The sequence below is a fragment of the Parasteatoda tepidariorum genome, chromosome 12, assembly GCF_982258835.1.
Source record: "Parasteatoda tepidariorum strain Cologne lab strain chromosome 12, Ptep-v5.0, whole genome shotgun sequence".
Taxonomy (NCBI): Eukaryota; Metazoa; Arthropoda; class Arachnida; order Araneae; family Theridiidae; genus Parasteatoda; species Parasteatoda tepidariorum.
The window spans coordinates 39488251-39507988 of NC_141766.1; the positions used below are offsets into that span (position 1 = coordinate 39488251).

The 19738-nt window shown below is 28.2% G+C and overlaps 1 protein-coding gene across 7 annotated transcripts in view; it reads right to left on the reverse strand.

The window, feature by feature from the left end:
• Positions 1-15875: 15875 nt before the first annotated feature.
• Positions 15876-19738, reverse strand: part of LOC107455086 (protein SERAC1) — a 51390-nt gene continuing 47527 nt past the window's right edge. For all 7 annotated transcript variants that reach the window (XM_087155859.1, XM_087155857.1, XM_043056324.3 and 4 more), the window contains one exon: positions 15876-16091. In XM_087155859.1, coding sequence (XP_087011985.1) covers positions 15904-16091 — 188 coding nt within the window. In that variant the 3' untranslated portion in view covers positions 15876-15903. The remainder of the gene's footprint in view (positions 16092-19738) is intronic.

The window sequence follows — 19738 nt, forward strand, 5'->3', positions numbered from 1 at the left end:
GTTTTGGATTACCTGGTCAAATAGACTTCTCTGGAAAAAATTTTTGAATTTGTTATTATCTCTGCAACACCTTGTTTCTTTGAAAAAATTATAAGGTGAGTGTTTGTATTTATATGTTTGAAGAGGAAATAATTACATGTAATAGTCTTATTTTTCTCACTGTGAAAAAAAGAATTCAAAATATAGTTATTGAAGTTACGTTTTATTTTTTAAAAGCACCATAGCATAATCAAGTACTGAGATAAGGGAGAGTTTATTCACTGGATCACCAAACGATGAAAAACCAGTGAAGGAACAAGTGTTCCTTTACTGGGTTTTTTCCCAGTTAATGAAAATAAAAGAAATTTTTTAATTCTCTTGTACTTTTAGTCATATTATAGATCAAAATTCTGTATAAAAGACAAAAAACAACTTCTAGCCAGTGAAGAAACAGGCATGTTCCTTCACTGGGAATACTTCCAGTGAATGAACAGTAATGTGTTAAATATGATTTTACATGACTCTAGGATAAGTAATTCTGCTATATAGAGGGCAACTGAAATTTTGTTAAAAATTGTATGAATAATTCCTGAAATAATTTCAGTTCAAAATGTTAATTTAATAGCCTAATTTATGAAAAAATTATAATTTATATTTATTAATGGGGGGTGTAAATGCATCAAATGTTAGGCAACTTAATAAACTATGTTTACAAATCGAAAACTAATTAAATATAATCATAAAAATTTGAATAGAACATTTTTTCGCTGGCTTTTGCACCAAGAACTCCTAATAAGCTATCATTATAGAATAGCAACGTGATTATATAATTTATAAAAACTACTTTACTATGTTAGAATTTAGAAGCAAGCTCCTCAACAAAAAAAAGAGTTAAACAGAAACGATACTCAATTTCTTCAGAAGCTTGAGAGGGAAATCCCTCAAAATATGCTGCAAATTTTTAGCGCAGCATTAATTGAAGAGTCTAATATCGAAAATGTCCAAGAGCCTGTACTTTTTTCAATATGGAAGAAGCACGTATTAAAAGAAGACCACTTGGTTAAGTCAAACTTAGGAACTGAAGCTAGTATTGATAATGAATGTATCTAGATATCGAATTTGAAATGAGTCCTCATGTTGATCCTCTCTTAGTTGAAAAAAGAAATGATTCTATAAGTAAAATCAGTACTTCTAAAGACCCTCTAGATATAAGTCAACAAGAGATGGATTTGCCTCAAACTTCAAGACACCTTTCTCCCGTCTGTTTTCGAGAAAGGCATTCGAGAAATGTTGCTGAAAAATCAGAAGTTTGGAAGAACCATTTACATTGGCCAAATATTGATAATAAAAAGAAAGGTCAGATAAGAAGAAAAACGAATGAATGACCTTTAGCACTAACTTCAGAGAAATGGTAAAAATTTCAAGAGGCTGAAAGATCTAAAAAAAGTTGAAACAAGAGAATATGGAGAAGAAAAAGAAAGAAAAAATACTTAAAAAAGAGAAAAAGCTTCAAGAAATAAGAGGAAAAAGAGTAAACAAAAAGGTGATAAAATAATAATAATGATAATAAACAGCATCGGATGACACAATGATTTAGATTTGACTGTCAAATTACGAAAAAGAATGATTTTCTTTTTATTTTGTATTTAATATCACTTTAATTTCTAGTTCATGATTACAGAAAAAAGTTATCATTTTACAAGTACTTGTATGTTATAATTTCACAAATAGTCCTGTTTTGATATATTTGTATGGCTAATAAATTCATAAAGAGCATTAAAAAGTAACCAAAATTAAGTGTTCCCTTACTGGGCAATTTTGTGTTCCTTCACTGGTAAGAGCTGTTCCTTCACTTGGTCTTCTTACTACTTGTTATTAGAACCTCCAAAACTTTAAAACAATATTATGTAAGTTCTCTAAAATTTTTTTACATAATTTGCAATTAGTAACAAATATGTTGACACTGTCATTTAACTAAAATTATGAATTTTGAAATTAATATGATTTTTTAAAAGGCAAGCGAAGCTTAAGTGTTCCTTCACTGGTTAGTTTACCCTAGGTTGTGGCGAGAAAAATAACTTCATATGAAATTTACATAAACTCTAACAATCAAACATTAAAAGATAAAATTTGCTACCACTAGAAAAAAAATGTCCCATAAGGACCCCAAAATCGTGAAAATCACCATTGAGTTTTGACCATTTTATATTAATTAAATGATAAAAAAAATCATATTAATTATTAAATTCATAAGAATTTGTAAAACAATTGACAATATTAGTGTTAATTTGCTTTTTTTTTAGAAAAACTTGTTTTTGTGAGTGTTTTGTGTAGTGTTTCTCAAAAAAAAAAAAAACTTCTTATCGAACTGGAAATTTAAACAGTTCCGTGCGCTGTAATTTTGATGACTATTCCATAAAACTTTTTTAGCACTCTCTAGATCAATAAAACAATTTGCTGAGAAAAAATTTCAAATTAGGGCATCATAACATATTTCATAGTAATTTCAATGTTTCAAAACATTCATAAAGGGACGATTTCCGTGGTTTTTTTTTACCGAAGCTATCTATTTCTACTCTGTATGGAAATTAGTAGAAAAATGCGTAAATTTTTTCCCTACAGTTTGAAGAGAAATGTAAATAGAGTTGAAATTAACAAGTAATTTTTAAATTTAAGGAAAAATTTAGAGCAAGGAGCTTATTTAAACTTTAAAAAAAATCGAAAAATTTTTGTTGAAAAAATTTAAATTTTTCATTTTATAGCATGAATTATCTATCAATTTTTTTTTAATGTTATCTATCTAAATATGAACAATCCCTGCAAGTTACAGCAATGTAACATTATGTATTTTTAAAGAAAAACTTATTAAGAGTCCACTGTAGCTTTAAGCAGAGCAAGTTGGCATCTCTGTATATGTAGATCGAGAAGGACACTTGCTCTCTCCCCTTATAAGGTTATAAATCAGAATTTATAATATTTTGTAGTTTTTTTTATTGCCTAATGACAAAACATTTAATATGCACATTGATTTTTTTGGAAATAAATTGAATAGTGTATAATTAAATACTCAATAATGCATTATTAAAATTAATATGTAATATTAAAAAAAAAATTCAAATGTTATTGGGAACATAATTTAAGTTTCCTGAACAATAATTGCGAAGCAAATAGTGCCAACTAAAGAGAAATATTTTTCTTTCCATTGATTAATATATTGATTTCGAGTTTAATCACTTGTAAAAGTTCGATTTTTTTTTTCTTTTCTCTTTTGAATAGTTAGATTAATGAACATATTGTCAGTTGTTGACATTGTTTTTTTTTTTACTCTAAATCGCATAAGTATTATTCACTTGCAATTTTTATTATATTTTAATGCTTTAAATATAAATTTCAATACTCCGTCTATTTCCAAACTGGAAATAAAAAAGAATTTTTAAAATTATGAAGACATGCCTGCTTTATATTTTTAAATTACATTTATTTTATTATTTATCAAACTTTTTTCGAGTTATGGAACACGCTTCCGTAGTATCTCGGGCACAAAATTTTTTAATCTTTCTCTTATATCTTTTCGCTTATTTCAGATTCGAATTTTCTTCCATTTTTTAAGAAAAAAAATTAGATTAAATAATTACTATTTCTTAAAATTTATAAGTCTTTTACAATATATATTACTTACATTACAGTTATATCACTATATGACATATTGCTTGAAAAAAATGGTTATACTGTTTTTAAAAAGGTTCATTAAGTGTCCTTTATTTATACATCATATTTGCTTCTTATAATCAAAGTAAAATGGTAACAAAATAATATTAAGGCCATAATATGTAGTTTATAACCAACCATTACAACAGTTTAGTTTCTCGAAAAAAAGTAGTAAGAATGTCATTTAAGGGACAAATAATTATCTTGATTTTAAGAATATGAAAAATAATAAGCATCTTATATATTAAAAAAATAGAGCTTGTTTGATTATGAAGCATACGCATTCTTATAATATATTTTCATAAAGATAAAAAAATTCCCCAAATATCTCTCTCTCCCCAAATATTCTAATGATTTATATTTATCTTTTTCTTTAAAAACAACTTTAAATCTATTTAAATTTATTAATTTTAAAAAAAAAATTTCTTCTCATTTTTTAAAATTTTTTTTTTTAAGAAATTTGTTAAGCAGGTTGATCTCAATTCATATAGGGGAGAGTCGGGTAGTCCTGCCCACTTAAGGAGTATTGCTTATATTTCTGTATAATATTGAGTAATAATCAATATTTTTGTATGTTTCTATTGTTTTACCATCTAATTAAATAATGCAAAAAGAATAAACCAAAAAAAGAATAGTTTAACTTAAAAAAAAACATGTTTTTCAGCTCTTTTCAAAATGCGTCGGGTAGCCCTGCCCAGTTATAAAAATTATGTTTTATTTTTACTGTTTTTTCAGGTGTAAATGAAAGTGACCAATGTATTGACAGTAGATAAACCTCATTTATCATTTTTATCACTAAATTATTTTATTTATTTCATATTTATATACTTTTAGGGAATTCTATCATTTAATAACAACAATATTTGTTATTAAAAATGCATATAACATTCAAATTTAAAGCAATAAAATAATAATCTTCGCAACCGTACATTTATCGACGAAATAAAATTGGGTGGTGATACCCGACATTCATGTGAGCGGGGCTACCCGAAATCAAATTTTTTTGTAAATTTGTAATTATTACTCGAACAATTTTTCACATATAAACTTCTTTCTTCGTGCAAATTAAACTTAAGACTACATACTTCAATGTTGTATGTATAGAAAAAATTATTTTTTTAGTATTAAAATGAAGTTTAATCGATACATTCAACCAATTTTTCTTAATTTCTTGACTACTGTATTCAACATATTATCAAAACTATTGTTTACCATGTTAACAGCTGCATAAATACTTGAAACTTTGAAAATAATATTTTTTTAATATAACAATTAATGTCTGATGGCCCATTGACTTGAAAAAATATTCTATACATATGAAATTGACTGTGGGCGGAGCTACCCGACTCTCCCCTACAATATGAATACAGAGTTCAGATTTCTCATACAGAGTTCAGATTTCTCAGGAAACATTCTATCAATTTCGCTCAAATTTTGCATTTTTCCATTTTAAATTACCTTCTTTAATAACGATGTAAAAATGCATACCTTACAATTCAAACTACTTTCCCACTTTTATTAAATAAAATATTTACTAAAAGTTATATTTAGACAACTTACACAATTATAAACGAAATTTATAATTGTGTGCGAAATTTTTTCGATTCACTTGAAAAGCTCTCTAGTTATTTCTCAGATTGCGGTTACCCCTATTCTTTGGGGTTCAGAAATAAGAACCCATCGCAAAATGGCATGTTTGTTCAGAGAAAGTATGTTTCAATGTCTGATTTCGTCACTTAAAATATCGTCACTGCACTTTTTAATTAACATGTTTGAAATCACTTCCTTGAACCATTAAGACGACGCCATATCGCGAAAATAAATTTTTGCCACAAATTCTCTTTTTCCTTCATTTCTAATATAAGGCGTAAAAAAAGTAAGTTCAGGCAAACCTAGAGAAAGTCATAAAGTTTCAATTGCTGAAGAAAATACTTCAAAATATTAAAATGCAAACAAATTATTAGAAGAGAACTTCTCATTTGCGTAATCTTAAGTTATCATCTCATTATTTATTTTCATTTGTATGTTTTAAAATTTTTCTTTCAGTATTTAAAACTTCATGGCTTACTCTAAGTTAGTCTGAACTCACTTTTTACACACTTTAAATTTTATATTAGTAATGAACGAGTTAGAACGAGAATTTGCTGCCGAAATTTTCTTCTACGGTATGGCGTCCTTTAAAGAATAAGTCCTAGAACGTGAAGTATCCTAGTCCTAGTCCTAGAACGTGAAGTATGGCGTCCTTTAAAGAATAAGTCCTAGAACCACCCTAATAATTTTTGATCTAATGATACGTAGAACGTATCATTAGATCAAAAATTATTAGGGTGGTCTGTTTATTTATTTTTTTTGAGCACTGAACGTCAAAAAATTTATAATTCAAAACGGTTTAATATTTTTCTCTTTATCTCTAATTTGTTCAATTGTGATGCGAAGCGGAATTTTCAGAATTTGATTCTATAAATAGACCAAAATGTACATTCAGTGGCGTACGCAGAATTTTTTTAAGGGGGGTGTTCATAATTTTCTGAAACTACTCAAAGAAATTCGAATATGTAATAAAGTACTATTATTTCCCTAATTTAGACAGCTAGACAATTTTGACTTTTTATTTAGACAACATTGTTTAGTTAAATTTTGATTTAATTTTTCAAGTTTAAGAACATAATGTAATATCTTCTCGCATGTAATATCTTCTGAAAAAAGTTCAATGTCTTACGGGTGGGAAGTAACACTTTGAGGGCCACTTTCACATTTATCAGATTTTGTTATGCTAGAAACGTTTTCTTCAACGGAAGTATCACATTTCTGTTCATCAGAAAAACTTACATTGGCACTAGATGCTGTCACCTCACTAATTTATATATATATATATATATATATATATATATATATATATATATATATATATATATATATATATATATATATATATATATATATATATATATATATATATATATATATATATATATATATATATATATATATATATATATATATATATATATATATATATATATATATATATATATATATATATATATATATATATATATATATATATATATATATATATATATATATATATATATATATATATATATATATATATATATATATATATATATATATATATAAATAAATAAATACAAGAAAACACTAAGAAAGTTAAGAAAAACAATAAGTAACATTTATTGCGCTTAAGCTGCAAGTAAACAGCACTCATTAGATAAGTTCAAAATGAAGAATAAAACAAAGAAAAATTATAGACATATGAAAAAAAGGGGTGGGAAATAATAAGTAAAAAAACAACGTAATGTTGTTTGTTGTTTTTTTACTTATTATTTCCCACCCCTTTTTTTCATATGTCTATAATTTTTCTTTGTTTTATTCTTCATTTTGAACTTATATATATATATATATATATATATATATATATATATATATATATTGACACAGAAATATCCGCTATGCTACTATCTCAAAGTTTCGAGCTGGAATGAATAACTTCAACGAGAATGAAGAACTTCTTATATCTCCAATGGTATTGTTGCTGATTTCTTCACTAGTCGAAATAGTGGTGACGACGGGTTCGGCGATTGAATGAACTTTTTGTTAAGACAAAACAAAACAGATTTAGCGACGAACTCCGAGAGACAACACCAGAGATAACTCTTGGTCTGATTAACTAACTCCACTGTACTCCGCTCCCCCTTTTATATAATTTTTCACCGCATCTCCAAAATTCTCGAATTGTCTCAAAAGCGACAGAAAGTCTAGGATTCCAGAATCATCGCGTAAAGACAGCCAGTCTCGAAAATTGCCGCGGCAGGACAGAAAGAAACCAGTCCGTCACAGTATCACGTGAATTTGGTTTCAAAAGTACAACCCTATTATAGTAAATGTTTTTTCAGTATTCTGAGAAATACCGTGTGAAAAAAAAGTAGGCATAAGGCAAATAAAAATATATAGTCTTAAAAAATAATAGCCCGCATAATTTCTACTAAAATTTTTAATTTTGCCATTTTGTCTGAGCTCAAGGGGGGAGTTTAAGCCCCTAAGCCCCTCCCTTGCGTACGCCACAGTGTACATTCGTATTTGTATTCTGGTCTATTTCTTTACTTTTTTCCTTTTTTTCACTGTTAGTAAATTAATTATTTCTAGATATTATTATTATAAAACGTCAACTTCCTCTAATTTATTTCTCATTAAAGTCACTATTAATGTATTATTTAGTCTAAAGTTTTGTATAAAATTATGTGTGTATTTTTTCTTATGTTATTATATAATGTTTGTAAAACTTAATTATGTTAACAGCATTGTTTTTTTATTAAACCATAAATAACCTAACCAAAATATACTTTTGATTTTGAAAATTTGTGTACTAGTATACCCCATTCACAAATTATTGATATTTGTTGTAAAATTTTTGATAAATATTTATATAATGAAAATATTGATAAATCTTACTGGATAGATATTTGTAAGTTTAATCTTTTCGAAAATGTTATTTTTAATGGTATTAATTTTTATAAACAAACTATTGGGATTCCTCAAGGTAATTCTTTTTCTGGTGCTTTAGCTAATATTTTTTTGCATTTTTTTGAAGCTAGAGCTAGCGAATTTAGTGTTTTTAAAGCTTTTAGATATATTGATGATTTAATTTTATTTAATTGTGATCATTTTGATTTTATTTACAATATTTATCCTAAGGAATTAGTTTTGAAAAAAACTAATGATAATTGTTTAAGTGTTGAATATTTAGATTTCAAAATTGATATTGTTGATCAACAAATTAAAATTGGTGTTTTTGATAAAAGAAAAGCTTTTAATTTTAAAGTTGTTTTTTTTCTGTAATTTTGAAACTAATTTATGCAATAAAATTTTCAAAAATCTAGTTTTTTCTCAATTGCTTAGAATTAATAAAATCTGTAATAATGTTTTAAGTTTTCAAGATGCAACTAATAATTTTTTAAAAAATTTAGAAAATAATGGTTTTCCTTTTAATTTTTGTAATATTGATTTTAATATTAAGAATATGATTAAGAATTATTAGGCTTTTTTTTTTTTTTCATTGGCTAATATTCCATTTATGTTCAATTCTTCTCTGTCACATTTTTCATGACGTCACTACCTTCTTTACTGCTGTCCTTATTTAAGCCGCGCATTTTTGGGGGAGTTGTTTTCATTTTTCAGTCTAATGAATTTATGTTTTGCAGTCGTTTGTGAATTATTCAGTAATTTAGATTTTTGTTATTGAAAGTAATTTTCTTTCTTACTTTCCTTCTGTGATTGTCTTGTTTTATTCCAATGAATGTATAAGCTTTCGTATTTTATTTTATTTCGTATTTGACAAGTAAGTTTTCTTTCTTACTTTCTTTCTATATTTGTCTATATTTTATTTATTCTACTGTTTTATGCTTCTGTAATTTAAACTGCACTTTATTACATATTTCACTATTTATTTTTGTATTCTTATTCTGGACCGGTTAAAACTTTTGGGGTACAGAGAAAACATTTTTGACATTTGTCTTAGCTTTCTCGATAGAAAAAGTTTTGCATTTTTATGACAATTCAGGGTTCGTACTAATGACGTCAGCCTTGATTGTCATATTTTTTCAATTTTTACTAATTTTTCTTTGTCTCATTTGATTATAGCTATCTTATTTATAATTGTCATAACAAATCTTAATTATTAACACTGCGATCTTTAAGGAATTTATTACATCGTGATGATTTTATAGTTTTAATCTTAGCAAATCATGATTATTTTTTAAAAAATCAGTTTCAGTCAGTTTTAATTTTTAAAATATTGGGTAATCATTCGGTTATGTATTGGTTTTTTAAACCAGAGTTACTTTTGCTGTATGTGCGTATTTTCGTTACCAAATTATATTTTTAAAGCTTTAAAATATAACTGTGGTTAATTAGACAAATTGTCGGAATTAAATTTTTATTGGTAGGTATGTAGGTACTTTATTTACGTCGCACTTATAGAGCTGCACAGTGGGCTATTGGCGACGGTCTAGGAAGCATCCCTGAAGATAATCCGAAGACATGCAATTATGATTTTGATCCTCTGCAGAGGAGTTGGATCCCCTGCTTTGGTAGCCCGATGACCTGTATCGAAATCGAGCACTTCGGTAAAACAGTTTAAGTTGAACCGATACCACGCACCCTCGGTCCTAACGCAGGCTGATAAAAGTGGTCACCCACCCGTTTATTGACCGCAGCCAGTGATGCCTGACTTCAGTGTTCTACCGAGACTGAATTTTTATTGACAACTGAAAAAACACAATATCTTTCATACATATGATAAAACAGACTTTTTATTCCTGACCAATGGTGATTTTGAATACACTTGAATGCATTACAATTAAAAAGGGATAATTTTATAGTAAGTTAATTTTCATCGCGCTCCCGTGCCACAGGTCCTGGGTTCGATCCTCGGGTCGGGCAAGGTTGACTCATCCTTTCATCCCTTCAGTGTGTCGATAAATGAGTGCCAAGCATGCTTGGGAACTGAAGTCCCGCAGTAGACTGATCGTTAAGACACGGTTCCCAGCAGATCACCGAAGTCTAGCATCACTGGCTACGGTCAGTGTGCGGATGGGTGACCACTTGGATCAGTCTGCGTAGGGACCGAGGGTGTGCGGTATTGGTCCTTGTTAAACTGTGCTACCGTAAAGTGCTGGACTTCGCGCGCAGGTCGTCGAGCTACCGAAGCGGGGCTGCCGTCCCCTCCGCAGAGGATCAAAATTGTGATGGAAAGTCTTCGGATCATCCTCCGGGATGTTTCCCAGACCGTCGCCAATAGCCCATTGTGCAGCTCTAGTGTGACGTAAATTAACAACAACAGCTTGGGAACTAAACACTGGGGGATCCGCGTTCGGCTGACTACCTAACCGGAACATCTGCTCCTGCACCCCAGAGCCCAAGGTCAAGAAAACTGAGATGGGCACAGTAGGCCTTGGCCCTCTATGGGCTGTCGCGCCACTGAGTTTAGTTTTTTAGAATTTTTATTAATCTATCTTAATTTAAATACAACGCAAGCTGTATACAATATTGCCTAAAAGGGTTAAATACTTCAAACAATGTTTTTATTTCGTATTGTATAAAAAAAAAAGAGAATCTAAATATTTTAGAAAGGGCACCAGTTCGAGATTTGCCATAGTGAAAAAACCATAGAAAACCATCTTTCCATAGAAAAAAAAAACATAAATCAATGATGACTAATGGCCGCCTTTCATCTTTGGCACTCATTTCTATTGAGTGATATCTATCAACTTTGAATTTTTTTTTGTTTAATAGACAATTTTGCTGCTCAAAAAGTTAGAAAAATTTCATAATAACTTACTTATATATTCATATTTTAATGTTTTATTCACTTTATAAATTTTTTAATTTAATCTTTTTTCTTGAAATATCGAAAAATTTATTAATTTTTTTAACAAAAATTTATTAACAAAAACAATATCAAATTTAAAATGGTCCCAAAAAGCCTCCTTTCATGTCCTGCGCCATATTGCAAGAAGGCGTAAAAGCTGAGGCTCTGCAACCAAATTCAGACTAAAAGGATTTTCCCAAAGATAATAAATGAGGGGAAAAATACCTACGAATTTACAAAATTTTATAAAACTAACCAATCTAACTGTTCCAAATTTGTAGGAAGATCAACTGTTAACAACACTATTACTTGTTGTTCCTCGGAAAAGACATTAAGCAAATGTGGACTTCTTCTTCGTCAGCACTACAGCCTTGTGCAGGCCAAGGCTTTCTCAATTAGCTGCCTCCAGGCAGGGCGACTTTGAGATAGATTTTTCAACCTGTTTATTCCCAACAATTTTAAGTCCTTCTCAACACTGTCCAACCATCTTGTAGCTGGTCTCCCTCTTCTTCTTGTTCTTTCAATTTTCGAAAAAGTAAGTTTTTTGACTAGCTCCAAATCTTTACGCCGAAAAACGTGCCCCAGCCATCTGATCCTGTAGGCCTTAATAACCCTCAAAATATTAGGTAACCTATATTTAATGTTGTTGTAGTTCATTTACGCCGCACTAGAGCTGCACAATGGGCTATTGGCGACGGTCTGGGAAACATCCCTCAGGATGATCCGAAGACATGCCATCACAATTTTGATCCTCTGCAGAGGGGATATATTTAATGTATATCTCATGATTATATAAACTTCTCCAAATATTATTTTCCTTAACTGCTCTAAAAATTGACGGAATGATTTTCTTTCAAAAATGAGTAGTCTATTTTCCTCTATTTTATTAATTGCCCAGGTCTCGCTACCGTATAGAATAATTGGTCTGATTAAGGTTTTGTATAGATTAATTTTGTACCAATGGAGAGGAATTTCGATTAAAAGTAGACATGTAAAAAAAGAAGGAAAAAAAACAGTCTGTGAAAGTATTTTTCAGAATTAGTATTTTCACAGGTAAACTTACAATAAAAAAAGCACGGAAAAACCACACAAAAAATAAATAAATGAAAAAGAAGCTTCTTTCGTTACCCGAAATTGAACGGAAATTTAATGTAATAGCTATATGAATGTAATTTGATATTATTTATAAAACTGATTCAGATAAAAGAATTTATTTGAAATTTACAAAAATGAACTTTTCCCGAAAACTCTTGATGTGCTGCTCATGGCAGCTCCTGAACGTAATAATAAAAAAAATTATTATAATTTGTTTTGGAAAATAAAAAATAAAAAAACTATGGGAAATTCTTTGGATTTAAGTCTGTGACGCGCCAAATCTAAATCAATGTAGTTTCTCGATAGTTTTTTTCGGTGGTTAACACTACGAATTTCCAGTTTTAAAAATCCCAATATTTTAAATACGGCAAAATTATGATGCGTGAATATCGAATTTTATTAATCTTTTTTGTAGATCTTTATTTATGTCCATTATTTTATAGTTAATCCAAGTGACTTTTCAATCGAGCTGGAAGGCTGTTTTGTCGGATTTATACGCTTTTCTCAAATAAAATCCCTATCTTTTTAATACGATATTATAACGAATCGTGAAAATAGTAATTTCGACGTGCTTTATTTGTGTCAATTTTGTGCCAATCTATTTTCCCATCGTTTCTGCGGTTATATACATTTTCACACGGTTTTGAAAATCCCGATATTTTTAATATGCATTAATACCACACTCAAATCGTGCATTTCCGGTGGGCACTTTATTTGAGCCGATTTCATCGCAAATTTAAATTATTGTTTTATTTTTCTTTATCATTCTTTCAATAGTTATTACTACACTTTTCTACGTGGTTTCAAAAATCCTGATATTTTTAATACGGTGCTATAATACGATTCGCGATTCATTGTCACACAGTTATTTCTCAATTTTTTTTCCCTTTTCAATTTTGAATTACAAAACGTGAAATTTGAATGTCTCCTTTTAAACTGCTAACTGTTTTTGAACTTTTGTTTCTAGTTTTTTGTTGTTTAAAAAACTGTTTTTAAAGATTAATATAATTAATATTCATAAAGTTTCTTATAATGCACTAAAGATAAATGTAAAATACTGAACTGTATCCCAATTGATTGTTATGTTATTTTGAGCTATAATCCTATTGTTCTTTTTAAAAAAATCTTAAAACCTTTATTTCTTGAATTAAAATATTTAGTTGACATTTATGTCACTCTATAAAATATTTATTTTTTTACTTTAATTGAAGCACATTTCAATTAATTTTTTTTAAATGAATTTTTGTGTTACATGCAAATATATTACCACGTTGACTAATAAAAAAAGAAATAATTAAAAGAATTAAGGTAATAAAAAAGAATTATACATATTTAAAAGAATTTAATTTCATGCACTGTTTTAATAAAAATTATCGAATTTGTCGTCAACATGTTTAATTACTTAAGCATTCAACCCTACTATATGAATTACAATAAATTTTTTTTTTCTTTTATAAGATATTTTTCAATTAACTTTTTAAATAAATATATCTCTAAACTAAACTTTAAGTATAAATATTGTAATATCATCATCATAATCAATGGCTCGACAGCCCAGGGTGGGCCTTGGCCCTCTCAAGAAGTTTTTTTCAGGCTAACCTTTTTTTGCGAGTGTTTTCCAATTGTTAGTTTTTAAGACCAAAAGGTCTTTCTCTAGGTCATCTATCCATCTCGAATTCGACCTGCCTCTTTTTCGCTTCCCAACTGGTCTGGCATTGAAAGCTCTTTTTGTGGTACGGTCTTTGTCCATTCTGATAACGTGGCCAGCCCATTTTAATCTTTGTCGTTTAATAAGGTTAATAATGTCAGGTTCACTATATGAGGGATAAAGCTCTAGATTTGATCTACTAAGCCACACACCATTTTTTTGAATTCCTCCAAAAATACTTCTCAAGACCTTTCTCTCAAAGGTACCCAACATAGCCTCATCCATACAAGATATGGTTCAAGTTTCACAAGCATGTGTTAAGATTGATCTTATAAGAGATTTATATAATAAAACTTTTGTTTTTCTATGAATTACATTAGATTTTACGTATTTTCGAATTCCGTTAAAACAGTTATTGGCTATAGTAATTCTTCTTTATATTTCCATTGTGGTATTATTCCTATTGTTGATTACAGAACCGAAGTAAATGAAATTGTCAACAACCTCAAATTTATATTCTTCAATTTTTAAATGGGTGTTATTGAAGTTTATTTTAGTACAGGGCAAATATTTAGTTTTACTCTAGTTTATTCCCAGGCTCATCTTGAGAGCCGCTTTCTATAAAGAAATAAAAGCCTGTCTTAGTGCTATAGGTGTTCTAGCAATAATGTCTATGTCATCAGCAAAAGTCAACAGTTGAACAGATTTATTAAAAATATTTCCGTTGATGTTGTTGGAATCTCTTATTACTTTTTCTAAAACTAAATTGAAGAGTAGGCATGCCAATGCATCCCCCTACCGCACACCATTATTTATTACCATTGGGCTTGATAGATTATTCTGTATTTTGACCCTAGTTTTGGTTTCATTTAGTGTCAGGCATATCAGTCTAGATAACTTTTTAGGTACTTAAAACTCGCTCAAGGCTGCAATGAGGGCTTTTCTATTGATGCTACCGTAGGCAGCTTTGAAATCAATGAAAAGATGGTGTGTATCTATTCCAAATTCTTTAGTCATCTCCAGAATCTGCCGAATGTTAAATATTTGCTCAGTGGTGGATCTTCCTTTCCTAAATCCACCTTGATAGTCTCCAACCAGTTTTTCCACAAATTGGAGAGTGTCTGTTTTATAAAATATTTGAAAATATCTTATAGCTTGTACAAAGCAAGCTAATACCTCTATAGTTAGAGCATTCAAGTAAATCGCCTTTCTTGTGTATTACGCAGGTCACACTTATTTTTCATTCCTCAGGAATTATTTCGTGATCCCAAATTGCTTTTATTAAGTTATATATGTACTTAGTCATTTAAATTCCACCGTTTTTCAAAATATTGTAAGATAGTGAGTTATTTTCTTGTATTTTTGAGATCAATTTCATTTTAGTGTGGTAAGTTGATAAGTTTATACAATGTTCCAATTTAGTACTTTTTCTAAATTCTGCCTCAAATCACAATTCATTCTTTATTAATCACTATTAAAATATAAAAATTTAAATTAAATGAATGATTATAAATGCCTGTATCTTCATTGTGTTCGTTTCATATTATAATTTTTAAAAAAATTTTAAGTCTACAATAGGGTGCACTTTTAAATCTTGCGGGGGGGGGCACCTAAGTCTATGTATGCCACTGATTGTTTTTATGCCCCCAAATAAGACTTTTGGGCTGCCCCTTATAAACCAGGGCATTATCCATAACTTGAAATTTCACTATAGCAAATAGCTAGTAGTTAATGTTTTAGAGAACTATTAAGAGGTTAACATGGAATATAACTTCTCTCTTTTGGAAACAATTTCAAAAATTAGAAGAATTAAGAGATATCAGAAACTGTTTTTAAGAGACACTTCTTTTGAAGGACATGATTTTAAAAGAAAAATATGTTACTATGGAAAATAATGAAAATCTTTAAATTATTTAAATATTAAAGTGATCAAAATAATTTTATTTCAAATGTTCAAATTTAAATTACGCTACCACTTAAATATTGGGGACATGTTGGCAGATCTACCAGTTCAAATTATTTTGTAGTAAGTTCCAAAACGCAAAGAAAAGAAAATGCACTTTATGACATATTTATTTCAATTTTATGGTATTAAACATATATAAGTTTTTAGTTCAGTTTCTAAATACGATTTAGAGGCACTTTTTCTGATAGGAATATGTTGCTGTAAAAATCCTTTAATTTTAAGATAAACAGTTGAATCTCGGGACTCTGGTTTACATGTACTTAAATGATCAACAGGAAGAAGATTGAATTCTCCAAATCCAGGATCTGCAAAAGATAATATTTCTTTAGTTCCTATGCTTTATAAAAATTATAAACTTGAATAAAAAATTGCACACCAGAGTGAGTCTGTATGAACTAATATAAGAGAAAAATAGAATTAAATATTGTTAATAGCACATATAAAGAACATACAGAGATAAATGATGACATATTTTACAGAAACTAAGAGAGAGTTATGGAGAAAAAAATGTTTTCAGCACAAAGAGTAAAAAATAGAACTGAAACATTGTAGCAAACAAATGATGAAATTGAGTTTTCTTCAGTAAAAATAAACAAAAGTAGTTACACTAATCTGTTAAATAATTAATTTCCTGTTAATTGACAACTATCAATCACTATTGCAGAACTGTTTTGTACTAATATAAGCCAATTACGAGCCATAATACTATTGTAAAATACCTTTATAGTAAAATAGCTTTATATAATAAGCAGACCTAAAATTTTATGTTGTCTATTACATATGTCACAGCGAAACTATAAAAATGGAGATTTGACCATATCCCTCAGCTTGCTGTTAAAATAATTATGTGGGGTGATTTCCATAAAATGGCTTTTATCAAATACCTGAACTATTTTAATAAAAGGATGAAATATCATTGTTTAGATGTTATAGTCAATGTAATTAATTGAAGTTTGTTAAAGTATGCATGTATACCACGCAATGGCACTTAACCTTAACAAAAAACATCAGCATAAGGTAAACCAGACAATGACACTCATTTTCTTTTATTAAACTGCCATTATTATCAATAGCCACATTCCATACACTAATATTTCATTAATCAGAAAAAGAGTGGTGAGATTAACAGGAGTGGTAATAAGAGAAACTAAAAGCTGTACAAGTCCTGACTTGTATATTTCATCTTTTACGGAAAAATATGTTCAAAATGAAGTTTCAGTAACTAATGATGCTTAGTATATAACTAGATTTACTTCAAAAACATCATTTTTTTAAAAATCATTTAAGACTAAATTTTTAACTAAAATTTTCTACTAAATTTGGTGAAAAATTTAAGTTTTTTACAAATATGGCAGCAAATAATGTAATTGAATATTCAGTCAAAACAGATTTTTACTTGAAAAATCTTAGATTTTGCAAGTAAATACATCAAATAACTTAATAAAATAATACTTTCTAACTAATATTTAAATTTCATTTTGATCCTAAACAGATCAATCATAGTAAGTTAAGAATTAGTGAAATTTGCTCGCAATAGAAATTTTTTTCCTACATTATACACAACAGAAGTGCTCCTGTGTGAACAAAAAGGACAAATACCTTATCTGTGCCATTGGAATATCAGACTCGTATTTTGTAAGCAAAAAAGTGGAAATAACTAAAAAATAGTTATCTCTTCACTCGTGTAAGTATAATAAAATTCACTGAATTTGTTTTTAGCTTAAAAATGTTACAGTAGCAAAAACTGTTACACAAGCTTAATTTTTACATTTTATCTAAAACAAATTGAGCAGCATAATACAACAGCTCAAAATGTAGAGTGACAGCAGACTCTATGGGGTACAATTTGAATATTTTAAAGGTGACTAAAAAGATAAAAGATCAAATTTTAGTTTAGTGAAAGTAAATACTGCACTCAGAGCTTTACATGTATGTTTATAGTTTGGCGCACCCAGGATAGGGTTTTTAGGGTTTCCTCTAGCAGTTGCAGAAATGTTTTTTTTAAATCATTATTTGATTTTCTGAAATTTATTTATATAGAAAAAATGATCTTAAATCTTATATTTGAGAAAGAAAGTTAAATATTCTTTCTTATTGAGTAAAGAATCTTTGAACAGAATACATTAGAACAGTTCGATAGGTTTTTTCTTTTCTTTGAACCCTTTTATTTTTCAAAAAAAGATTCCACTATGTGGGTGGGAGATAAACTATTTTGAATTAAAACAAATGTAAATGAGGCTGTGTTGAGCAGGATTCATACAGCTATCATCTACCCATTACTCACACCATTATTCATCAAAATGCAACTTCGTGCACGATTCAAGTGGAAAAACATGTTTTAGCTTAGTGCATTTCTTAGGTTTTATTCTGCAATATTTGAGTAATATAATTAGAATATATTTCTCTGCAATATAATTAGAAGAAAAAAAATGGAATCACTTTATTTTGTTAATCTGCTTTTATAGCAATGTCAAGTTAAAAAAGGTTGAATAGCAAAAAAGAAGGTTGAATATAGCAAGAAAAAAAAACGTTCAAAATGATTTTAAAATTACTGAATATCACAGCCCACAACGATACCATATAGTAGGACTTTACAGTCCTCAAAAGATATGTATTCCACCTAAAAGCCTTCTTTAAGAGGGTGGGACATGATTTTGGATTGTATATTGAATTTAAAAAACACACACAGGAAAAAACTTTGGATTTTTTTTATGCCATATGAATTTTAAATAAGATTTTAGAAAATACTTAGATAAATTATGAGAAGAATGAAAATTGATACACCAGTAAAAATATTGTTTGCAAGGCCTATTTTTAAAAATCTTATTTGTGCCTAAGTTTTCATGATTTTATTAGGTATTTAAATCGTTAATAAGTTAAAATAAATACGACAAATAACTATGCCACACACTGTCAGACAATGAAAAATATTATATTCCTGAAGATTTCAAATGAACCTTTTTTTCTGAAATGATATCAAATTCATAGAAATTACTACATTAAATAAATATAATAACAGCAGAAATTAAAGATAAAAATATTATGGATGAGTTCATTTTGTGGTGCCTTTTTTTTTTGGCATCTTGTGATAAAAAACAGGTTGAAAGTTTGGACTCTTTAATGTTAAATTAACTTTTTGTGTATTTCACCATTTCAAGAACTTTTGAAGCGATTTGAAAACTTTTTGCACATAATTTTATTAAATGTGTTTATTCAACGTTAATTCAATGCAAAAAAATAATTTTTAATAATTATTTATAATTATTCATCATTAATTATTTAAATTAAGAATAGTAGAGAAAGTTCTGCATTTTAAGGTATACAAAGTTTTATATCATTTCAAGGAATGTAATTTTATAAAAATAAAATATATTAATTATATGATTATTAAATTATATTGCATTAAGAGCAAGAACACTCTTGCAACTAAACACAAAAAAATTTAAACTATCTAATCTTTATTTTGTGTGCTTTCTTTTTAAACAATATATTTCTATTATAAAAAATTTCTAAATATTTGATATAAATATGAAATCTTAAAAAAATATATATGTATCATAAAAAAAAGAGACGCTCATATCAAATAGAGTATAAATAGGAAAATAAAAATATTTTAAGCCTTATTTTAATTATATATTCAATATATAAAGAAAATACAAATTAAATTTAAAAAAATAAATTTCAAATCATAAACAGAAAAAAATATTAACTTAAAGCTTTAAAACCGGCATTGTCAAAAAGTACTTGTAGGAAATTTTTTATTGTTTTAAAACATTTCACTTTAAAATACTGAATATAATGAATTATTTATGTAATAAATCGTGATGTGCGAGTTTTAAATCATGTGTATACAAATTACAATGTATGATTTTTAAATTACATTGCAATATGCAGTGATTTCTTAATTCGTACAAATGCGAATCCCGATGTTTGTTATTTAAATCATGCAAAT